This window comes from Protopterus annectens, chromosome 2.part0 (genome assembly GCF_019279795.1).
Source record: "Protopterus annectens isolate FY-2018-M chromosome 2.part0, PAN1.0, whole genome shotgun sequence".
Lineage (NCBI taxonomy): Eukaryota > Metazoa > Chordata > Ceratodontiformes > Protopteridae > Protopterus > Protopterus annectens.
Genome location: NC_056728.1, coordinates 1,844,514,383 through 1,844,541,299, shown reverse-complemented (window position 1 = coordinate 1,844,541,299; position 26,917 = coordinate 1,844,514,383). Strand labels below are relative to the sequence as shown.

The 26,917-nt window shown below is 37.1% G+C and overlaps 1 protein-coding gene across 1 annotated transcript in view; it reads right to left on the bottom strand.

Moving 5' to 3' along the window:
- The window catches only part of LOC122793779 (carboxypeptidase B-like), a 322,241-nt gene that overhangs the window by 57,477 nt on the left and 237,847 nt on the right, over nt 1-26,917 (bottom strand). Inside the window, exons 8-9 of the mRNA XM_044061969.1 lie at nt 20,014-20,104; nt 15,583-15,785 (exon numbers count right to left, since the gene is read on the bottom strand). Of these exons, the coding sequence (XP_043917904.1) occupies nt 15,583-15,785; nt 20,014-20,104 (294 nt within the window). The remainder of the gene's footprint in view (nt 1-15,582; nt 15,786-20,013; nt 20,105-26,917) is intronic.

The window sequence follows — 26,917 nt, the reverse complement described above, 5'->3', positions numbered from 1 at the left end:
GGTGGGCATCGCACAAACCTGCTAAGCAGTGTTGCACAGCAGGTAACACAGAGACCTTAAGAATGATTAGGAAATTAGAAAATGTCATGTAGCTAGTATTGTGGCAGCAGGTGTAAGTGTAGGGTTGGAGTACAGATGGTCCTGGGTTCCAGTACAGGGTGTGCAATCTATTTTTACTGTTGTGTCAGCACATCTTATAGGAATGAAAAATAGACAAAGGTTATTTCAATGCTCTTGTGGCAACAGGTGTAAGTGTAGGACTGCCATACACATGGTCCTCGGTTCTAATACAGGATATTCCATACAATTTTACTGCTGTTCCACTTCCCATTATATTCACTTCCACTTATAACACTTTAGATAGTGGAACTGATATGAATTATATGTATGAGAGATGAGACACCATTATTGTGTTTTCAGATGTATGATTGAGGGTATACTGTCTACTATATTTCTGTAAGTATAATTTTGCTATCTGGACTTACATGGGCTTCCCAATTACATAACACACATACACAACTGGATCTATATCCAATAACCTTATCAGGTCACACATGTACATGTATAACAGCTCAAATTGTCACCTGTATTTATGTATGATTCCAGCCTATGTCTGAGGAGCACTTCTTCTGTGACAAAGATGGAAAATAAAAGCTGTGGAAGAAAATGTTTTGTCCCTTATGCCTAGGTTTGAATCCAACAGTGGAAAAATCAATTTTCTTCAGTGTAAAAAGGGAAAAACAAATGTGTCATGTCATTACATTTATGCCCCCAGTAAATGTCTGCAAACTTAACTCACTTAACAATTACCTTCCAATTTCCAGTATATATTTCTAGGCTACATCAGTAGACCTCTCAAACTAAGGCCAGGTGTCAGATTAACCTTCCAATTTTAATTTAATTCCTCCCTGATTGTCACTGCTACTCTCCACTTAACATCACACAATGTGGTTGGCATTGTTGCTTGGGTTTGTGCACTAACAGTAAACACGATAACTGGAATTGTTGGGAAAACATCAGTTTTTTATTGCTCTATTTTGGCTGATAGATATTGCTGGCATTAGAGAGGAAGGTGCCAAGTTTAGAGCACAGAGGTGGGGTGTCTAGGAGTCCAGGATATTTATTGGACTCCTGGTAAAGTGCCAGAGCTAAAGGCTTATGTTGGGAGGGGGTAGTATTCTAGCCACCAGTACAAGTCTGAGGCATGGAATTGTGTGGCCCAGGCTGTATCCAGTGCCACTGGTATCCCACTCACTGGAGAGCAGTGTAAGCATCACTTTAATGACCTACATAGGTGAAAGAGGGATACTTTCAACTGTTGGTTGAATGAGTTTAAGACTGCAGACATCCCACAGTTGTGAAAGTATGAAAATAAGAGAGTAATTGTAAGACTTAGAAAGCTACATATGGGCAAGACTGGTATGCATAATGCTCTTCTGTTCTTCATTGTTCTTTCCACAGCTTACACTGAATATGAGTTCAATTGGCAGGCTCTTGTTGCTTAACTGGAAAGACTGAGGGAAGCAAGTGGTACGTATGCAGCAAAAGGGAAGTGTTATTGTAGCTTTAAAAGTTAAAGATAGCTTTTTTTGGTCTTTTATAGAGTTGTATCAAATTGAACATGCATATCCCAACTGTAAAAGCGAGTATGCATGCATTAGTCACTTGCACAAACCAATTGTAGGAGTCCGGTACTAGACTGTAGTCCAAGGTTGTGGGTTCAAATACCACCGTTCACAACTATACATTGCTGTTATTTCTTCAATAATATTTACATTAAATTAAAAATCTATACCAGTGACACAAATGGCCTGCTGTAAACTGTAATCTGTATAACTGGAACATGCATATATGCAATATATGCACATTTCAAGGATTACTTTCAGTAATCTGTAGTATAGTGTGTATCTGTTAGGACGTATACTTAAATGTAATACTACAGATAACAGAGTTGTATAATTGTATTAATGCATTGTATGTCCATATGATGATACTAATTTTGTCTCTTTTCTTCTCTCTCTCCAAGCCTTAGCTCTCTTTTTTATTTTCTATTATGTGTCATCAAAATGTCTTCATGTCATCCATGTGTACCACATCACTAAATGCTCCACAGCAATGGATCAACCAGCCCCTGCTCCACTGGCTCCAGAACTGATGCCCAGCACATCTGGGAGCCAACGTGGCAGCACCGCCTCTACTGCTCCTGCACTACTTGTGCTCTCTGGTAGTACTGCCCTGGAAACTGCTGCAGTTGTACCTTCTGGGAGCAGTGATTTCATCACCTGCTTGGAGATGCAAGAGTTGGTGTGTAGGATTATGCACCGCACCACTGGTGTACACCTACCCCAGATGGAGAGGCTGCTCAACCTTATGGTCTATAGGAGGAGAGGATATCAAGCACTCTAGCTGCCAGTGGAATAAGGGGATAGTGATGACAGTCCAGTGGGTGAGGACTCAATTCTCACTGTTGCCTCCTCACCCCAGTCATGGTGTCCCCCAACCTTTTGTATCCCTCACCATCTCTGTCTCTTGTCTTTTTTGCCTTGTTTGCATTTGCTTCCTCACCTACCCAACTTAGCTGACTCAGCCATACCTACATCCCTTACCCAGCTGTCCTCTCTTACTGAATTAAAAAAAAACGGGCACCTGTCCCACAAAAGAAAAAAAAAATCATCCCATACATAGCTTTCCATTTTGCATGTGTCTTCCTGACACTGTTGATTCAGTACAATTGGCTATACAACATGATTACATTGTTGACAACCCTCTCTCTAGAGGTGACAGTCCAAATTCAGATAATATTATGCACATATGATCAGTTTTTGTCGAAGAAATGGATAACTATGGTTCTTTCCTAACTCTCTCCTGCACATTCCTGTATTGCTTTCCCTTTGCGCTTCCCCCTGCTTGTTTCCCATTCCACCAATATCCTATATACCCCATTCTATCACCTGTAATCTGGTCAAAAATAGAATTACACACAACGCGCATAAGTAGCAGAAAAAGCAATGGATCCCTTCACTTTTTGGTCTATATATTTCTGAGGAGTTTTGCAACGTGCAGCAATGACAAGCGAGTGTGAGTAGCAGTACAATGCTGCAGGTATCTCTGTGCAATCTCATTTAACCCTACTGTGCTATGCAGCAGCACATGTACTATAAAGAATTAATGTCATTGCATTATCACTGTTTATTTAAAAGTATTTAAAAGTATTAGATACATCTGGATTCAAACCCAGTATCAACTGGGCTCAAAAAGAAATGTGTCAATGCATTTACACCTGTTGCCACAGAGTCAGTTAAGCAGCAGGTGTGTTTCATAGACTCAGTACACTGACTTTAGCAATGAGGCTCATGTTTGTACACTACTTAACTATGCACAAACAGGGAAAAATGAACGGAAATGTTTATCTCACATGCACTTTGCCAACTGTTGTGCAAACCTGCTGCTCGCAGTGCTATGAAAAAGTAAATATTATAATGTATTACTGTCCATTTCCTGTCTGTGACATGAAATTACATGTGGAAACATAACAAACTGAAAGCCCTATCTCACAATATGTCACATATTTACAATACAGCCATGTGTTGCTTCCCCCCAGCACTGCAATCCTGGTGTCTCAGTACTTTTTTCACACATATATCACCTACACTACAGAAATTAACATCAAACAGGTTCATAGGTGTTTGCCAGGGTAATGACCACAAGGGCCTTTTTAAGCCTAGCCATGCAACCCAAATATTGTGTGATATGCAATGCACATCAATCTGTTAACATGCAGGACTAGAACTACTGACCCATAAGCCTAAAAAGCCTTAGCTGCAAGGCTAGGGAAGGAATCAGCATGGACCTTACCCACAGGGACATAGGTGACCTTCAACACATGCCCGACCCATTTTGGTTTTGTCAGGGGTATATCTTGCTTCTTAGACCAAGTGGACTTCTTTGATACTGACCCCAAAGACCTGGATGAGGGATAACAGGGCATACTGTATATGTTGAGTTATCCAAGGCCTTTGACACTGTCCCCCATTCAGGTATCATAGAGAAAATCTCCCATCTGGAGATTAACCCATACAATACGAGATGGATAGCCAATTGGCTCACCAACAGAATACATACTGTTTAAGGTGGGAACTGCACCTCCACCATTAGACCACTTACAAGGGGAATACTACAAGGATCTGTGCTGGGCTGTCAGCTGTTTGGAAGCTATTTCTCTGAAGTCCAGGCAAAGATAGATGGCCTGTGGCTTACCATGTTTGCAGATGACTATCAGCTGGATGCAGTCATATAGAATCCCCAATGATGGTAACATATTACAGAAGGGGCTGACACAGACAAATGATTGGTGCCAAACTCATGGACTGAACCTTAAAGCAAAAAAATGCCTCATTGTCTCCCTTGGCAACGAAGTACCCCTGCTAATTATGATATGCACCTCTCTAAGCTCATATACAGTGATCGGAAACTTGGGAACACATGTTGATAGCAGTCTACACTTCAATCACTATATGTCCATAGTGGTGAGACACACTTTCTGCATTGCACACCTTATTTGGTGTGCAATGTAGAAACTGTGTCTCACCACTATGGACATATAGTGATTATTTATTTATAAGGGCATCACATCCAAGACCAGGGAGTCATAGCTCTGCTGTACTCTACCATTATCAAACCACTAATTCAGTACAGTGCTCCATTCTGTCTGTACCTCACCAGACACCTGCAGCAACTGGAGAAAACACAGAGGTTTGTGACCAGAAGAATCAAGGGCCTCCAAAACATGACATACATGGAAAGACTAAAAGATTTGTTACTGTACTCAGTATCATGCAGACTGCTGAAGGTGATCTATGTCTGGCCTATAGACCAGTCTCAGACTATGTCCTACTGGAAATGCTGGACATCTGCAAATCAAATGAGACAAGAATAACTTGCTTCAGGGATCTCAGCCTAACCTGTGACATAAACAGAACATGTTGGGGTGACAGATATATCTCCCAAATCCTTCAGAACATGTATCCTGACACAACCCCCTAGTTACTCTAGCACAATTGCCACTCCTCTGTTATAGGCTCCCATTGCATGTGAAGCAGTGCTCTTCAAAGACCCTATTCAAATGCAACCTTGACAACTGGATGGGTGATTGTAGGGTGGCACCTATGTCCCTCATGGATGGGGCCAGATGGTGCTGATCACAAAATCTCTGTGCTATCAATGAACATCTAAATATGCTCAATAAGGGTACTTGTGTTTTACATGGCTAGACTTGTAAACACCCTAGGGCCATTAGGTTTGTAACCTCCTATAAACCTATGAAGCTATGAACTTATGCAGGCCTTCTCCTCTCTAACATGCCCTGCTGATGTCATCACCATAAGTTGACCTGCAGTCTTGTAAATGTCAGACTTGTGCTATGGTGCTTGCATAAAGTACTAAATTCTACAGTCTGTGTACTTAGGTAGTGGTTCTGTTCTCACTGCAGTCAAGTGTGTGTGTGTGTGTGTGTGTGTGTGTGTGTGTGTGTGTGCGTGTGTGTGTTGTGTGTGTTGTGTGTGTGTGTGTGTGTTGTTGTTGTGCACTTGCTTGACATTACTGATGGCCTTTTACACCAGCATGTAGGGCACTGTTATTGCCATATTCTCCTTATCAGGCACCGCTGATGTCATCATCTATAAAGTGTTGTCTAAGACACTCCATGTCAGACTTGATCTGTGGCACTTACCTTAAATGCAGAGTTCTGTAGTCTGTGTATTTAGATAGGTAGGGGTTCTATTCTCACTGCAGTCAACTGGCATGTGTGTGTGTGTGTGTCTGTCTGTGTGTGTGTGTGTGTGTGTGTGTGTGTCTGTGTATATATATATATATATATATATATATATATATGTGTATATATATATATATATATATATATATATATATATATATATATACACTTGCTTGATATTACAGAGAGCCTTTTACACCAGCATGTGCCCCATACATCTGGAGTATTTCTCCCCGGACCTCCTCTGAAAATTGGCTTGTTCCAAGTTGGACTTTCCTGGTAAACAAATGTTAACTAAATAAATATTCTGCTCACCAGACTCTGCTGATGCCATCAGCTATATCTAATTTGTGGATGTGTGCTATTCCCACTAGGTCAAGATCAGAGACTGGCATGGAGGCCAGGCAGAAGTCACCTCATCTTATACAATGCAGATTACAGGCATGAATTTCAGTCTATCCACATACATCATGGCATGGTTTGTATGCACTGTGTTTTCTTGGTGAGTAACCTGTGTGGTCTCTCCAGCTGCTGTATGTGTCTGGTGAGGTGCATGCAAAAGAGAGCATTATACTCTATATTAGTGTTCTGATGAGGTTCAAGTACAGTGCTGTTATATAATACTGAGATCTAATTATGATGATGTGACTTATGATATGCACAATATAGGCTTTCAATACCAGTGTGGACACTTGGTGGTCGAAGTTCATAGTGTTCTGTATGTGTGTTCCCAGTACTTGCATCACTAGGTTTCATCATAGCAGGACTGTTGTCAGTGTTGTAATTAGCAGGGAATTCCACTTTGCAGAAGGCCAAAATAAAGACACATTTTTGCATTTATTTGTAGACCACATGGCTTTGTCACCAGTCATTTGTCTGTGTTAGCCCCTTCTGTACTATGTTATCATCAAGGTTGGACTTAATGATTGCACCCAGTATGCAAGAATCAGCAAAAGTGGTAAGCCAAAGCCCGTATACTTTAGCCTTAACTGTTGAGAAATAGATTCCAAACAGTGAAGGGCCCGGCACAGATCCTTGAGCTACATCAGTGATAACAGTTCTAATGGTACTGATTGATTCACCAACTTTCACATGATGTGTTCTGTCATTGAGACAACTGGTTGCCCATCTAATGACATGAGGTTTAATCCCCAACTGGGAAAGTTTCTCAATGATCCCTGTGCGGGAGAGTGTATTCCAACCCTAGGTCAGTTGGGGATAGTCAGTATGCAATGTCTTACCTTCATCCAGGCCTATCACACAGAATCAATGGGCTGTGACAACATCACAGTTTACCTTTCACATGACTCAGCACATACACCTTCCTGACATGGTTGAAAACACACTTCAACACACCCTTCACACAAACTATGTTGCTGTAGGAGGGTGTTTTCAACATGCATCCACGTGAGTTGGGAAGGAACAGAATCCTATGCAAGCATATATAGGGACACCTGACTCTTCTCATCTGTGAGGTAGACCAACATGTTATCATGGACCTTTTCTAAATTGACACTAGCAATATCCAGGCTGTGTGAAACAGAACTGTGTGAGTTGTTAATCCTACATCATGTCTGTTACATCCATTAGATGTGCCCAAAGAGGTCACTGAGAGCATGCATGATGACAGCACTATTACCCTTTTGACCTTGACAAGCACAAGGCATCTGACACATGTCCACACTGAGGTATTCAATGAACAGTCAGATGTGGCCATATACACCTATATCACCAAGTGGGTAAACCAGTGTATCACATACATGACATGTATATATGTTGACATGTGTGAAGTGACCTATAGCTCAGGTCCAGTGATCAGGTCCATACATCAGGGCTGTTTGCTAGGCCCTTTTCTGTCCATTATTTAAGTGATGGATATCACAGATGACATACACATCCTGTATTCAAACAGCTGTCTGAACAATTACAGATTGTGGGCAGTCATTGACTCCAACTGTGATATTAGTATAATACAGACAGTATCAACACACACCAAAGATTGCTGCCACATCCATGACAATGCATGCAATGACAAGAAAACATGGGGGGATTTGTTACATCAGGAAAACAAACACACAACCCAACTATAATGTAGACATCAAACCCCATAATCAGACCAACAGTTGTGACCTGTGTCCTGGGGGTAGATGGTAAGTGGAACATCTGCCAGCATGTGGTCACAGTGTTGACTACTTTCTTGTATGTAACACAACTACTGAGTATGTGAAGGACATCCACATCAAAGGCTATAATATCTCCATAGTTCACAGCCTTCATCAAACCAGTAACTGAGTACAAGCACCCTTCTTCATGTACCTTCCTTCACAGCTTCCAGTGATGCGTAACTGAAGTGTACCACCTTTGTTACAATGAGCTGTCACATATCTTACTAGTCATAGCTTGGTATTCTTTATGTGACATAAACATTACTGTCTGATGGTGCCGAACCCATATCAAGTTGGTACACTAGATGCATGTGTGCTACCTGTTCTAGTGATGCACACTTCATACATAGGTGTTTGACAACATTAATAGCATGGGTAACATTTGTGACAGTGTAGATTGTGCCATATATATATATATATATATATATATATATATATGCCATGCACACCAGTCAAATAGTCTGTATTGATCACTATGTCGTCTACAGGTATAGCAGTGTCCCTCCTAACACCTCCAGCAGATGTTACAATGCCAGAACAGTATGCATGATTACCCTCATAGAGTGTGGACATATCGTAATAGTTGTACAACTGTGTCTGTGCAGACTCATCTTTTATCACTGTAAATCACATATTACTGGTGATATTACTCTGATATAGTCCATGATTGTGCTTGCTTCTTTTAATATTGTCCATGAGCCTTTATCTGTGTCCCACTTGCTGGAGACCTCTGCTGAGATTAATCATATTCGGGCAAATCAGTTTGCGCAGCTTCACAATATGCACCCTACCCTAATTGTATGTAACATCCCTGATAGATATCCTCTGCAAGATGCTTAGCTCACACAGACATCCTCCCTTTGTTATGTCACCTTATGTGACAGTCACATAATACACATTTTCACTGTGCAGTCCCTACTGTACCAGACTGATATGTGATTGGTGTTGCTGCTACAACCATCTTCCATTGACATGCCCTCTTCTGCTGTACATTAGGTTGTTTCACCTGTTCTCTTTCCCTGTATTCATTCCTGCAATTCATCCGTGTGTCCCTATTCAATAGACACACTTCCCCTGAGTGTTTGTTTTACATGGCAGTCTGTATACCCTTACAGATCATTTACACAACTTCAGTACAGAATGCCAGGAATGGGATTTCACAATAAAATGAAGTGTAAGATACACTGTCATGTACTGTGTTTGGATCACATACTTAAGAATCATACCTCTCAACTGTCCAAATTTTCACGGAATGTCCAGATTTTTGCCTTAATATCTTTTGGCGTGTTCCTTATCAGATTTATGGTTTCCTGCCATATCTCTGGAATGATCTCAGGACTAATGTAACTCAATTATTACGTACATTTGACTTTCAGACTTCAAATCCTTAAGAACATGTAACTTGACATAACCCCCTGGTTACTCTAGCACATTTCTAAAGAACAAATATATCAAATATGTCCCTATTTCTAGGTCATTGACCCCCACATTATGATAGTGCAAGACAAATGGACAAAGGCAACGGACAAAGGCTAAGAGATTGAGAGCTATCTGTTAAGCCATGGTGATCATTGTGGCATTCCACGGAAAACTGCGGACCTTCAGTGCTCTGATTTAAACAATATTGCTATCCATGTTTGCTTCTACAGTTTCCTGGCTGCCAACACTGTTGCCAGTCGTGAAACCTCTCTTATTTACATTTAAACCCAGTGCAGGGCATATATATGCAATGAGCGCTGCTGCTCACCTCACATACATGTAAAGTCTGGGTAGGCTTCGCGCAAGGCCTACACAGAGGTTACTGAATCCCAGGGATTATTTAGAAAAAATCTGTGTATAGCTATGTGGTTCTACTTCTACTACTAATTAAAGATTTAATGGAATCTGTCTACCTGTAACGTTATAATATTTTAAGAGTTGAAGAACACTCAGAATTTATGGAAAATGAGCTCTTTACCTGTGGTCAACAAACTTTCTCTTTTCAGCCCATAAAGTCTTCCACAGTCTCTTTCAAAAGCCAAGCAAAGTCTGCTCTCTAAACTTGAAAAGAGTCACATCACTGGAAGACTGTCCAGAGGTGTGTCTTTGAACAAATTATTATTGGCAGTTACTGTGCAAGCATTGTCTTTTATGGCAAGCTCCCATACTGCAGTCAGGGTCTAAGCATCCTGTTTGCATATTCACTCAATTCTGTTAATAAGTTTAAGTCCATTTATAGCAACACAGAGTTTGGCAAGAAGTGGCAGATTTAAAAAATGGGTTGCTACTGTGCCTATCTGAAATCATTTTCATTTCCTTGATATTGATTTCATTTCTTGAATACAGTTTGAAGAAAAAAGATATTACATGTTTCTTATGCAGCTTGCACATTTACAGCTTTGCTGTATGTTTATCGAAGAGAAGGAACCGTAGAATTTATATCTTATGTTTTACATCTTTGCTGCAAAAAAATGCAAGTGTTATAGTTGTTCTCACAGAGTCTACATTCCCATTTGACATTTCTTGCATGAATCTTTGCAGGGTTGTTACCAACATGGCAAGCTTACACAAAACACCTGATGTAGAACCCAGTGGGCTCTTAGTACACTTAAATACCCTATACAATTTAGCTCCCCTTCCACAGATTCAATCATTAAAGCTAATAGTCATCATTACTGAGCTTTGGACTTCCTATTAATAGACTTAATGTTCTGGCAACTCTAAGGGATGCTCACAGACTGCCCTCTTATACGCGCTCAGATTTTATGGACTTAGAAACCTGTTGTCATGTGTAATTAAGATGGTTGCTCCTTGTATCACATGGGTGGTGATAAGGAAGCACTAAAGAAAACCATCCACCTGCTCAGCATGCACCAATGAGGACAGAATAATCGCCTAAGGCACGTAATAACCCACTTCCAGCACTTTAGATACTGGAAACATGTAGATAACTTAACTGGACTGTTGAACATGTTAATATTCAGTCACTACTTTAAGTCCTTATTATGCAACAAGGCAAGTTAAGTTACTATTGCTAAGTCTCTGTAGCCCTGAGAAGTCATACCTATGCATGTGACCTACATGCTAAAAGCTGCCAGCCTCCAATTTAGAAAAAACAAACAACTCCATTCTCCTTGTAACTTTACACATTGAGCATAGGAAGTCCAAGAAATGTCTGATACAGACCAAAAAGGATTTACAAAATTAATTGTTTATATACTCTGCCATTATAAATATATTTCACTCATTAAGTTGAACAATGTTATATTCTTATATTAGTCCATTATGTATACCGCAAAGTGTCCCCTGTAATTATAAGTGCCACTGCCCCCCTCAAAAAGTCAGCCTACTATCTGACTGAAGTCTATTGTTTGAGTCAAAACAATTACCCCAATACCATGGATTATATAAAAAGCTTCCCATGGGCAGTAGCATATAATAAAATGTAGCAAACTTCCTTCTTGAATTAATAGAAGACAGATGAAAATAAAAGGACAACAGCTCATTGTGGTGAGTCTTTGACAACATCCAGATGCCCCTAGCATTATAAAATTATGGTAAATAACCAAAGAGTCATATCAAACTCAAAATCAAACTTGGAAAATAATGGCCTGGAATAATAGTAAAATCAGGAGTAAAACTGAGACAAAGACATGGTGTAAGCCCTTTATTCTACCTTCAGAGACAACAAGGTGAGAATTACACCAAAGAAGACTCTTTGATTAATGACCTGGTCAGCACTGCGCACCTGTATTAACTTGAAGAATTTCTGTTTACATATTGTGTAACAAAAATTTAAAGTGTCATTAGCTGAACTGACATTAGTCTGGCAGTTACCACAGAGGGTTGAGGCTCTTCTTGTACCTAAAGTACAGGGTTTGAGTTTTTCCACCTGCATTTCCCTGTTCAAGCTACTTAAACAGACAGTGTTTCTGGGTCACCCATGAAAAGGGGTGTGTCCAGTGGGCTTACAAAGCTAGCAAATATCTCTACAGAACTCTGCAGTGAGTGAAAGTATCTTATTCCCATTTGAGCCAATGCTCTCACATCTTTGAGACTGTCTGATATCTTTCAAGGTAGAAGCCACCATAAGCTCCTTGTCTCATCTATTCCATATTACAGAGGGCTCTCCCCAAACAGTCCTCTAAAAACAGGTATGATAAACTCTGCTTAGCATGTCTAGGTGCAAGATATTAAAGTGTGACACGACCCACAAGCAATTTATGTACATGAAAAATAAATCTGCATCCAGAAAAAATAGTAATCTAAATAATTCCAGTTAAAACCCTCAGCATGATTAACAAAATAGATTCCCATTGTCCTGTCTGGTGAAACTCAGTAATGGGAATAATTACATGGTTTCACCCAAAAGCTGAAATTTTGCCACCAATGGTTTGAGTAAGAATAACTGAGCAAATATTACTTGCGAATAATAATTAAAATGTAATTAAGAGACACATTTAGTATACGTGTACTGAGTATAACATATAATGGCAAAGTAACTTTGAACAAAAGCATAATGCCACAAAGACTCCCAATCAATAAAACTGAAAGGGAAGAAACCTTGAAGCACTAATTAAGGTAACACAGCAAGCCCAGTCGTACACAAATACAGCACTTCATGTAGCTACTGATTCTGCATCTTCTTCTTCTGCTACTCTGTACTTCTTATGAATGTTTGAAGCTTTACTGCAATATCAGGAAGAGCAATATTTGCCTGACAGCCCTCTTAATTCAAACAATTCATCTGGGAAAAACTCCTTGCATTGCACAGTTCCAACACATGCCACATCTAGCTCCTCATACAGTTTGCCTCTTCCAATCAGATCTTGGTCCATTTAGGGTACTGCAAATGAATTTCATTTGCCAGATCCCTGATAGCTCTAACATAAGCAGACAGGAATGCTATCAAGCTGTCAGATGTGTTGAAAAGGTTCACACCAAATGAAGAAGACTCCAATGGTATGTTTAAAGCACTGTTTCCCAAGCTAGTTTGAGAATTATCTCTTTATCAATAAACTTGAAACACTAAATAATAACTGACTTGGGGTGATAAGAGCTGAGTTTATCAGTTTTCTTTGTTCCATTTCCATCTGTAAGTTCTCTCTTGTGACGGATCCTTGAAGGTCTGTGGTAGCTCAATACACAACATCTCCATTATTTTTCAGCTGAACTTCAGACAACCCAATGATATGGAAAAAAACACCTTGAACTATTCTTTTAATCTTCTAACCTTGAGATCAAATGAGTATTGTGTGCTAACAGGAATTAATTGTAGGCTTCCGTCTCAGTCAGAAGAACATTAACACTTACATGGAAAACTTTAGGCTAGACTCCTTATAAACAGTCTGCTGGGTAATGTTTTCAAAACTTGAAATTGATGGTCTGGAAAGAGTCGGAGAACAGGTATTGCAGGTATGTGCTCCTTTACTGCAGCAACCAAAAGATGCAACTGACAGAGTGAATACATTTCTGGAGCAGTGACCTTGGCAATCTCAGGTCTTTATAGTTGTCAAGCTTTTGTTTAATGGCATCCAAGACACACAGTCTGTCACATTTTATACAATTGTTTCATTACCTTTCTCAGTATTTTTATTTAATGTGATATCTGGCAGCACATTTTAGAGCACCTGCTAATGCAACACAATACCCAGACAGTCCAGGATCTTGAACTTTTCAGTTTGCTATGGGTTGCTTGTGGTTAGGCTTTGACTTCTGAGGCTGTGTATTTTCTCTAAGCCAGTTCCCTTCTCAATAGCATGCATTCATGCAACTTTACCTGGGTTTAACTTGTCTGGGTTGGGGTTTTCAACCACTCATAACTGATGATGACAGGTGCTGCAGGAAGAGTCTGGGAGTTACCACAGTTGTTTACAGAGACTTTGTAAGCTTATACCCCTACAGTCTCTTTCTGTGTACCCATAATGCCAGAGGCAATGGGCCTTGTGATGCGCATTCATTCCTCTGTATTTATATATATATATATATATATATATATATATATATATATATATATATATATATGGATCTAGGACTGTTGAATAAAAATTCAACAGTCCGAATCCACTATCACCGAACACACTTTAACGAAAGCGCTTTCACCAAAAAAGCGCTTTCACTAAAGTGTGTTAAAAAAAAAAAAAAAAAATTAAATCTAGTTTTACGCAGGGGGGCTGTGCCCCCTGCACCCACCATGTGGGGGGCTGTGCCCCCCACACCCTCCTACTTTAATATTCTCACTCTGAGATCACACTACAGGGGGGAAAAGGGAATTTTCCCTTATCCACACCATAGTACGACCGGCGCAACAGGCATACTTACGCAAAAATTCTGCTTCGGTGAAAAGCATTTTCATGTAAGTATGCCCGCCCATTAGCGAAAAGTGTGTTCGCGCAAGAGTCCTAGACCTATATATATATATATATATATATATATATATATATATATATATATATATATATATATGGGTGCAGTGGTGCTGCAGTTAGCATTGTCGCCTCACAGCAAGAGGCTCTCCAGTTTGATTCTCGGCTGGGGTGCCTTCTATGCGGAGTCTGCATGTTCTCTCTGCAGTGGCTTTCTTCCAGGTGCATCAGTTTCCTCCCACATTCCAAAGACATGCAGTAGTTGGGTTGGACACTCTATATCAGCTGCAGGTGAGAGTGTGCGTGCGAGTGAGTGGTACGAATGAAATAGTGCTGCAGGGCTAGCCACCCGGATGTGTAAACCTTGGCTCAAGATGATTGTCACTCTATAGTGACACCTCGACCCCAAGTGTAAAATGGCAAAAGAGATTGATGACGGATGGATATATGTGCAAAGACAGCAAAGACAGGGGGGGCTAAAGAGATCTACAGATTTTGCCACAACAACATGCTATTTTCTGACTCCAAAATTCTGAATTGCTATTCAGATATTAAGCTATTTTCTGCTTTTTTTTAAACTAATGGTTCCCCTTTCCTCATACAGACAGACTTTGTATGTCCTTGCCTTTGTATTGCTTGTGACTACTGACTTGATTTGTTGTTTTTTTCTCTTTTCTTTCCTTTACATACTTCTTTCCATTCTAGCTATCACTGTCTTTATACCCCTCCATGCTTCTCCCATCCTTACTACATTTTAGCCATGCCTCTATTTCCTGTGCCACGTTCCTTCTTTTCTCTCTTCCTTCAGTTTCTTGCCATTCAACTCCTAACATCCTCTTCTTCATCACTCACTACATGCCCTGACAGCCCTTCTATTCCCGCTGTCTCTGTCTTCCACTGACATATACATCAGTGCAAACCCATATTTATTATTCTGCTCTTTTAACTTCCCTCTTTCTTCCTCATCCCATTACTTTTCAGCCCTCTTTCCTCCATGCTCTTCTCTTATCTTTATTCTGCCTGCATGCTATCCATTTAATGTTATTTCCTCTAATTGTCTAAATTCCTTAACTTACCTTTACTATAATCAGCCATTTACTGTTTTTGTAATACATGCCTTCCTTTTGTTCTGCTTATTATATGTGCTTGTTTTTTGTAATTTTCCTTTTCTTACACATGCCATGTAATGACTGTATCATGATGTCTTATATGGCACAACAGAGAGTTTTTATTTTATATATCATTTATGTTTAAGTATATAATAATTAACATGTGTGAAAGAAAATCATTTCAAAATACTTACTAGTTTCTCATGGTCAGCTGCATGTAAGTAGGTGTATCCATAAGGGAATAGCAGTATCTGGGAGTAAGAATGTATAGATATGTACCCCTTGATGCTGGAGAGGTGTTCTCGAATAAAGTTTGCAACATTCCTAGTTTCTATTTCAGATTCTGGGCCAGATCCACAGTAATCACCTGCACAAGGATTACGTGAAGCACCAATACCTGCAAAAAGAGAAATACGTAATGTAACAGAACACAAAAAATATTTTGCAGAAAATAATTTAATTTTAACTTGAATTTCTTATAATCTGCTGTATTTTTCACTGAGAAAATGTTTGGATCTAATATTTATATGGAGAACCCACAGTGAAAAATTTTTATTGAGGAATATTGATCAGCGAGGTGAACTATTCATAGTATCTACAGATACATAGAAAATTATGGCAGCTAAGTTCTGCTGTGTTTATGTAATCCACTTATTTGTAATAGGCTCCAGCAATCCAGCACTGTGCTTCCTTTTATTTTTGTAGTCTGAGTGTACTACGTCTGTTGCATGCATTCATGTACTGTCTCAGCAATATTCTCTTGTGACTACTCCTCATATCCTGTCCCTGTCATGGAGAGACAGAAAAATGTCAGCCTTGGTAAGCTGGCAGTTGCATTCTTTTCATTTCGATTCCTGTGACGTACATGGACATTTCTTTTATGACTCATCCCCTTTTTCTTGTTTTCAGTAGAATACAAAGAAACATCTTCTTCCACCATCTTCATCAGGTTTCTGCTGAAGACCTTGCTCATTTGGTTTGCTTCCTCTCAGAGTTTTTCCTTTATACCAGGTAGATAATGATATCCCTACGGTTAGTAGCAATGTTCCCGATATGACATCCGAGTTATCTGACTACAAGATCACTTGTATTACTTTTGTCCTCCCTGCCTTCCTTTTAGTGGTGTGATACTTCAGCTCATCTTAATATTTCATAGTCTCTTCTCAGACATTCTTTAAATGTAAGCCATGTAAAGTACTATGATTTCCCACCACAACCATTAGTTTTGAATTCTGTTAACAATTCCACCATCGCTGTATTGTTGTCACTTAAGTATTTTCCCCATGTGCATTGCTTTGCATTGTTTGTACTGACTCGTATATCCTACATCTCTGTTCACCAAACAAACTCTGTCAAAATCCATTGTATCCTATGCACATCATCTGAATAGAACTCCTGTTTTAGGGGGTTTGTGTTGTTTACAGCTATTTCCTTCTTGTCTTTCTGTAAACAATTTATAAAGTGGACTGTCATGTGATATCCCACTAGTGCGTATTACCTGACTGGAATTTAATTATTGCTCCACTAGGCATCGTACTCTGTAACAACTGTAACGTGAACTGCCTTCTTAGTATTTAATTTCCGGGCAAACTATTCTTTTTTACTAATCATTTTCCCCCCTCAGGTAGTCAGTGACACACTGTTGTCTAAAATTATTATCTCATCTTCCTTGGCCTCCTAGTTTTGTTATTTATTTAAATGAAAATAGTAACACATTTTTTATGAATTCATGTTGCTTTGGGTCTTGCATAATACAAGATTCTAGGTGCTCAGTAAAGTCACCTTTCTTCGAGTAATTCCCTGTTTAGTTTGTTAGTTAGTTAATCAGGCTAGAGCACTGATCATGAGCTGACCATTTGTAGTTTCAGCCTGATGTGGACTTGAAAGTAGCATTGCATCAAAAATTTATATTAATTAGGCAGTGGAACAACAAAATAATGTGGATACAAACAGTATGTGCACAGAATAGAAACTTAGAATGATACAATAAGTGGTACCATTTTAGAAGACCAACAAACCAGTATATAAATTAGGTAAAAGAAGTGTCCTTATGTCCTGTATCAACTTAGGGGAATTATAGCCATGCTGTCTCTGCCACCAAGTGCCAAATAGTTTTGTATCACTTAAAATAGACAACTGGGGACATACATATTATTGGGCAGAAACCATCAGCTGATAGCCATCATCATAACAATCAAAAAAGTTTTAAAGATGTCTATGTTTTATCTCAATTATTCACTGAGCTAGGTATCAAATCCTGTTACAGGCTATTGCTGTTCTGGTTTCCTTATTTGCTTTCTTCTATTTCCTTTTACTTTTTTCTTCATTAACTACATTGCCACCAGCATGAAACATGCATTTTAAAGCCCTATGGACCCCATTCCAAATGACTTACACTTGTAAGTGATTCACTCTGGTGTAAGGCACCCCAATTCCAAAATACTTGTTCTCAGTGTCAATGACTTACTTCAGTGAAAGGCTTATCAGTATAGCAGGCTTACAGTGGGGACCAGATTCCAAAGAGTTTGCTCTTGATGTAAGTGACTTTCTCTGATGTATTACACTGATGTATTACATTGATGTATCACTCTGGATTAAGTTACTTACACCAAGAGCAAGTGTTTTGGAATCTGAGCCCTGCTGTAAGCCTGCTTTATAGATAGGCCTTATATCACAGTGTGTCACTTACACTGAGAACAAATCTTTTAGAATCAGGGCAGGCTTGCACCAGAGTGAGTCACTTATACTAAGAACAAGTCATTTGGAATCTGGCCCTATGTCAATGCAGGTCACAGACAACGCAATGATTCTCATCTGCCATGTTTTGTTATCCTGATATGTAAAAGTATGTCATTTTGCCTACATAAAATGTGTGTCATTTACAATGTGCTGTTTACATAGCCTTGAAGAAAAGTTGAAATGAAAAAAAAAAACAAGGGCAAATTCAATCAGGAACTTTTATTGAAAGTTTAAGCACTTTTAGAGTAAAACATTTAACTGTTGTGTGATGCAGAAATAGTCAAAAAAGGCTTTAGTAAATTAACAAAAGCATAAATTACAAAACCTGTTATTCTAGCAAATTTCTGAGTTTATAAGTGCAGTATTTTAAACTTTGTCCCTGATCACAACCTCAAGTCACTAAACAGTCACATATGTTTGGCTTTCAGACATTATATCCTTCAGAAATATATACTAAAGCAAAACATATTATTTGATCAACTTTATGAGTAATATTTTAAACTTTATCCCTGACCCCAAACTCAAGTCACTAAATAATGACAGGCATTTTAGTTTCAGACTTCATATTTTTCAGTAAATGCATACTAATGCAGAACATATCATTGAAGCAGCTTTCTGAGTTTATAAGAACAATATTTAAAAGTTGTTCCTGATCTTCTCTAGCTTCAAGTCAATAAATACAAATAACAACATATAATTGAGTTTTAGACTTTATATCCTTCAGAAAATGCATACTACTGCAAAACATATTATTTTAGCAGATTTCTAAGTTTATAAGATCAATATTTTAGACTTTGTCCCTGATCTCACAACCTCATATTAAACTACATAATGCAGACATTTGAGTTTCAGACTTCCTATCCTCCAGAAAATGCAATGCATGCTACTGCAAAAACTAAGATTTTTCTATCAGCTTTCTAGTTTTAGAGCAAATTAATTTAAATCCCCAACTTCAAGTCACTAAATAATGACATACATTTTAGTTTCAGACTTCACATAGTTCATTCAGTAAATACATACTAATGGAAAACCTACTATTCTCACAACTTTCACACAATCTAAACACATTTCATAACAAAATGCTGAAGCAAAATTTCATGAAAATGTATTTTTGTCATTCCTTTTGGCTCTCTTTACCATTACCCTCAAGCCCTTATTGACTGATACATATTACTCAACTTTCTGTTTCAGAGAACATCAAGAGAGGGAGGCAGGTCAAGGCAGTCATGACTACCATTCTAGAGGATTTAGCAAATTTTTTTGTATGATCCAAAAACCTTCTCTGTAGGTCAGAAAGCATGGTAATCATGGCTTGTATTAAAAGTTCAGTGGTCATGTGAGAGCATGCTTCTGTGTACATCCATTGTCCTTCAAGCTGAATGCAAACTGTTTGGTGGGCTTGTGATTTCATTGTCCCAAGTTAAGTGATATGCAACACCCAGCCTTCCTTGAGGTGGAGCCTTTAAAGCAGTAACATGTTTCTCTTGTGATGCTAAACATGATATCAACTGTTCACTCCCATCCTTCCTCTGCTGGCTCCTGCATCAACTGGGCCTCTATTTAAACCTGTCATCTGGAGTGCAGTTATGGCTCCATCTCTCTGTGCCACAGAGTTGGTTATTTCCAGAAAGCTCTTTGGAAGTCATTACTACATTTTGAAGAGAGTTTCCTATATAAGCAGGGAGTAGGGAGAGCTAAAATCATGTAGTAGTAAGGGCACAACCCCCCCAAAGTGATCAGTAGTAAAGCTGACTACCCAGATGAGCAGACACTGTTGTATTGCTGTTGATGGTCAAGACTAATTTGCAAACACTGTTATAATAACTTCTCTGTGAAAAGATCTCATTTTTTCCTGCAGTGAAGACACTGTAATAAAATTTACTTACTACACCATGAAGCATTAAAATTCCTGTTCAGGTCTGTCCCAACACAAATGGAGTTAGGGTTGTTTGAAAGACTTTTTCTCCACAGTCGACTCTGGAAATAAAAGAGCAGATTACTTACTGGATCTCAAAAAAACAACTTCTATGTCACAAGAGGCATTCAGACATCAATATTTATATTACAAACAAGTAATCTTTTCAGCAGAACTCGACTACTGTCATGAAAAAGATCTATGCTATACACACACGCACGCACACACACACACACACACACACACACACACACACACACACACACACATATATATATATATATATATATATATATATATATATATATGGGTCTACTTCACATGACTGAAAACTCAAAATACTGAATTCCATTTGACTGAGACCACAATACCTAATTTTCGAAATACTGAAAACTCATTTGAATGAGTCTCATTATATTGAAAGCTTACAATGCTGAATTTCAAAATACTGAATTTTAAGCCATAGACATGCACACTTATAACACCAATGACTAACTCTTTCCAAGAAACTGTATGATATAAAACAAAACTAGGTGGGGAGGCTATGACACCCCCCTCAACTATATATATTAACTTCAGGATCGCACTACATTGGAGGAAAAGGGCATATACCTTTTACTTACCTTACAGTACTGTACACACTGTCACTACTGCCAGAGCACATGAAACGTCCATCATATTACTTTAAATACGTCCCATAAAAATGTAGAGAGATACACCCACATTTAGAAACACTACAATGCTACTTTCTACACTACTATCAGTATTCTGACATCATCATCATCATCCCCCTTTTTCCCATTTACATGGGGTCGGGGTATTGTATTAACTGTCGCCAACTCTCTCAATTCAGTGCCACTCAACTGCCTTCTTCAACACTCATGCCTGACTGTCGCAGATCTTCTTTCACACAATCCATCCACCTCTTTGCTGGACGCCCTCGCTTCCTCTTACCTTCTTCCTGTCTGTCCCAAATCTCCCTCACCAGATTGTCTTCTGCTTTTCTACGCATGTGCCCATACCATCGTAATCTGTTCTCTTTGATCTTTTCTGCAATTGGAGCTACTTTGGCTTCTGCTCTTATGTCCTCATTTCTTCGCCTGTTCCGCAGGGTATTCTGACAGTTGGCACTTTAAGTTACAGTAATGTTTTTTTTTTATCACAAACAAGTCAAAGGTGAAGGGAAACACACATCATGTCTATGGCTTAAAATTCAGTATTGTAAGCTTTCAGTATAATGAGACTCGGTCAAACCAAGTATATTTAGAAGTTATCAAATTAGTTCTCATCTTTATAGTGATTAATTTATTTTGACAGCATTAACAATGTTTATATATTCATAAAAAAAAGAAATAAATAAAACTTGAATTAACATTTCTCAAATAAAATGCTAAGCTTTAACCAGGTATATTTAGAAGTTATCAAATTAGTTCTCATCTTTATAGTGATTAATTTATTTTGACAGCATTAACAATGTTTATATATTCATAAATGAAGGAGAAGTGTCATTTTCCAGTTTTCAGCATAAATTAAGGAGACATATCATTTTCCAGTTTTCAGTAACAATTTTTCTAGATGTAGCAAACAAACTACAAAGAAAATGATACTGCCTTCTAGGGACACATTCAGGAAGTGGTGCATTAAACAAAACCAGAGATTTGGTAAAATTAAATTTATATGAACATAGGGCTTGCATAAATTTATTAACTTCTTCAAAAAGGGTTGCAAAATTTTGCAGTCAAATATCATGTGTTGCCAATCAGCCTTTAGAATGGATTTCCACCTTCATCTTCCAATGTCTTTTTTCTTACTCATAATTTTGATCTTATGTAGAATAATAAAGATTGTGTACATACATTTCTAAGAAACTTGTCTCCATTTTATGGAAGCTGAAGTGCTTCTTGATGAGAAGAGTATTAACTTTGTATCATTTTCAGATAGATCAGAATTATTAACTAATTTCAATAATTATTTTTAAATAGTGGTTTCATATTGCTTATGATTTTGTAAATTTTAGAACAGTAAGATTTAGCCATATCATGTCATTGTGCAAGACTATTCAATTAATTGAGGGAAACTATTTTTATAGCACTGGTTATTACCTCAACTTTAGAAATGATATATTGTCTATTGACTGTATATTAAGCCAGTCATTCATATCAATATCATATTTACTAATTAAAAAAAAAATCAAAGGAAAACAATTTAGTCCCATTCATCATTCAGTTCCAAACAATTAAATTATGATTTCTTACATCTAGCATTTTAAAAAAGTTAAAAGTATCAATGCAATCTCATGTAAATGGTATGGAAACTTGTGAATGTTTTTAAAATGCTACTAATATAATATAATGGTTTATTGAAATATTTATCACATTATCTCTTTAATAACCATTTAAAATTATTTCCAGAGATTTACATATGCTGACTAGTTATGCTATTATTACTATTACAGTTTTAATGACTGATGATACCAGTCTGTTATATGATGTCCTAAAACTAATCTAGATTTACCTGAATACCAGAAACATTTTAAAAGTGTGCTATTAAATTGTTTAATGAGATTTTTGGGATGAGGAAGGTAAGTAGTTTGAAGAAAATATAAAATTTTGGTAATATAATCATCTTAATTAATGTAAGTCTATCTTCCATAGGGAAATATTTTGCCCCATTTATTCATTAATAATTCAATATAGTCAAGAATATTACTTTAATTTATTGAAGCTATTTCTTTGCTATTATATGACAAAGTAATCCCTAAATATTTAAAGTATCCATTTACCCAATTAAATTTTCTTGCATTTTTTTAAAGACTCATTTAACTTTTCATTAATTGAGAGAGTATTTGTTTTACCAATGTTAAAATAAAGTTCTGATATGGATTTATGATAATTTCATAAGATTATTATAGGGGTTAGGGAATCATTTGTATTTCCAATTGTTAATAATATGTCATCACCAAAAAAGTTGAATTTTAGAAGGGTAACAACAATGAATTTAGAGGGTGGTCTAATGGTTAAGGTGTTTGCCTTACAAACACAAGGTGCAGGGTTTGAGTCTCACAAGGGATAATTGGCTAGGCTTAAAATGGCTCGCAAGGGCAGTTAACTTAGTACTAATCTATGAACCTATGAACTTTAAAACCTGTTGTATTTAAATTCAGTCTTATAAAGTTAGCAAAGGGCTCAATAACTAATGCAAGTAATAAGGGAAACAATGGGCATCCTTGTTTCATGCCTTTGTAAATCGTAACTGATTGAGAGACAAAGGAAACTAATTTGATAAAGGCAAAAGAATTTTGATAAAGATGTTTAATAAGTTGAATAAAGTTACTAGAAACATTGTAATTTTATAATATAAAGGATAAATAGAACCAATCTACTGAAATAAAAGATTTAATTACATCTAAATTAAAAACACAAAGTCTTCTTAATTATTAGCAAAATTAAATAATGTAATTATTCTTTTAATATTATCTAAGGGTTGCCTGCTCAGAATAACACTAGTCTGATCTTCATCAATTATTAAGGACAGAATATGTTTAATTCTATTAGCATAAATAGACATAAATATTTTATAATCAATATTTTAAAAGGGAACTAGGTTATGAAAAAGAACATAACGTATATTTCCAAGAAGGAGGAATGCTATATTTGAGTTCCATAAAGACATGAAATAAAATAACTACTAATTCATGAGACAAGATTTTATATAATTCTGGAATAATTCCAGCATCACTAGACCTCTATTATGTTTAAACTTTTTAATTTGATCTTTTATTTTCATTGATTAAATTCTTTAATTGATCTTGAGTTAAGATATATATATATATATATATATATATATATATATATATATATATATATATATTAAATGTTTTAACTGAATCCTTATGTTTCCTAATAATGATATAATTATTTAGTTTATTATAATAATTCCTAAAGCATTCCAAAATTGCTTCTATATCTCAAGATAAGTATTATCTGGTATAATAATCTCTTTCATATGCTTATTTCTTATTTTTTTATCTAACAGCTAATCTCTAAAGACTTCGTAAATTAGGGAGTAAGACTAAAGCTTATTTTTTTCTAATTAACTGATACTTTATGTTGTAATATTTCAAGATGATTTGTATTTAACTTTTTCATTTTGTATGACATGCGTGAATGGGTGTACCTTCGTTGAAGGTTGTGCGTCAGAGCCGGAAACTCGGCACATAAACATCTACTGCCAATCATTAGCAGACTGGAGTTCCGCTGTGGCGACCCCTAACTGGGAAAGGCCGAAAGACACAACAACATAAGAAATCATTACCTTTTTGTATTGTATGTTTTAACATATCTATCTGCACTGGTAAATCAATTAATTTTGTATCCCTTTGCTTCCTTTTATTAAAATATCAATTACTAATTTCACCATACAATTATGCTTTTAAATAATCCTCAAAAATTTTAATCTGAAAACTCTTCATTATTATACATTTCAGAAAGGCAATATGTCTTTAAGAAACCATTCCTTAAATTGTTTTAGTCTTGTCATACAGGTGGGCAACCTATTACAGTAAATAAAACTTCTTGATTTAAGTGTAATTTTATTATGCATTGCTGCTATGTTCCAATAAGGAAGATGAAACTACTTGGATGTTACCTAATCTATAAACCACAAAACAAACACAGGTACCAACTCCACACTGTAGTTAGTTGAGACACACTTTTCGTCATCTGATGAGGGCTTTTTAAACAGTTTTTTTTAACTAGAATAGTGATCTGAAGAAGTCTGGATAACATCCAGATGAAAAGCGTTTAATTTCACTTTTGGATTTTGTGTTTTGAACTGCTTGTAGAGATTTTTACAACTGCTCCGTATTAAAAAGTGCCTCTCGACTAACTACAGTATGGAGTCGGTACCTGTGTTCATTTTTGTGAAGTACAGTCGTGCTTTTGTCTTTCTTGTGCATTACAAAAGCTATCTGCATTGCATTACAAAAGCTAATCTATAAACCAAGTCATTTGAAATATAGACCCTGTTGATTCTAGATTAAATCCCAGATCTGTATGAATAATGGGTGGAAAATATAGAGTTAGAATCAGAAAAATAATGAATATCCTTAATATTGATTATTTCAATAATGTTTATCGAAGCTTTAGCTGTAGCAGAGATTCCTGGTCTGAGAGAAGTACTGGTGTCTTTTTTACTTAATAAGTAATTAAACTCTCCATCCATTATAATGCTTCCTTTCATATATGACATCATTTCAAAACAACAAGCAGAAATGTATAACAGATCATCTTTGCTATATCTGAAAAAAGAATCATTAATAATGTCGTTCTGGTCATTTATATATACCATGACATTAAACATACACATTAAGCGATTCCTCTATAAAAGACTAAAAATCAGTGAAAACAAGCCAGTCAGTCATGAATGACTGAAAATCACTGCTATGAATCAAAAGCCTTACAGAAAGTAAAACCCTTGTACCCTTCCTTCCATAAGTACATTAATCAGGTTCCAGCATATAATCTACAACAATAATTTTTTCAAAAATAAAATCATTTTAGCCCATTACAACTGTAAAATTTGTATAATTTGCAGAAATTAGCAAAGGTATTAATTTGTTATATCTAATAAAATGTACATTACTGTAATTTTTCAAAATTCCTTTATTAAAATGTGTGGTTCATTTGTATTTAAATCTAAGAAATGTTCACAACAAATGTAGTTAGGTGAAATATACAACTCTTACCATTTCACATTAATGATGGCTTAAAATTAATCATGCCAAATTGAAGTCTCTTTAGCAGTATAGCTGATTTTATCAAACCATACAAATACTAAAACAAATAAAATAAGTCATACAATAAACTGTCTGTTTAAACATAAAACTTGGTTATCATATAGTGTAATACCTCCAAGACATGCAGCAGGAAATCCCACCCACATCACTGCTAACTGTGCCTACAATGGCACTATATCACAGCCATAAAACTTATCATTAAAAACCCACTTTTGTGAATGGATTTTTTAAAAAAGTTCATGAGCATTACAAGCATGCTAGTAATATAGGCGATATTTGACAACAGTCCCCCTGCGATGTGCAGTATTAAGGCCTGCCCAAACTCCGCCCATCTGTTTGCAAGCACATAGTTTTCTGACGAGCTGATACTCTAGTTCACAAATATTACTTTTTCCCTGCACTGTTTGCATGCCCCCCCCGCACCCTCTATGTATATAAATATAAATAAAACTAACTCCAACACCGCACAACTTTTTAGGAACGATTAGCTAATGAATATTCATAATGTCACAGGCAAATTTGCATGACATGTCATTCATGCATCATTTGCCTGCTACATCACAGCCATTAGTCATGTCAATCAATCTGGCCATATCCATTGCTGCGGGGAAATGGCCGGGGGGGTTTGTTGTAAAACATTGCTGTAATATAAATGAACAATCATCCGTTGGTTTTGGAAAAACTATTCAAAGGTTAACAACTAAAACATCTTACTCTAAAGTACTTGAATGATCCATTTCCTTTACTTACTTTACTTATTACATTTGGTAACTGGGTAATCTGACCCAAAGGCTAGGCTAGGGTTTTCCTCAAAAAAATGGAGTTGATATGTGGGTTAACTAAACTCGGTAGAAGGAACATGGTGGTTGCCTCACTATCTGCAAGGAGAAGGGTGGTGGTATGGCACATCTTACTACTGTCATGTAGGAGACTGTAGTAAGATGGAGAAAGACTCACTAGACAATAGCAATGGAAACTGACTTTAAACCATGGAAGTTGCCTCAATAGTGAGGGAATATTTTGGAGATAGTGAAGGAAGCTGGAAAGTACAAGCTAGATTTTGTTGGTCATATCTCTA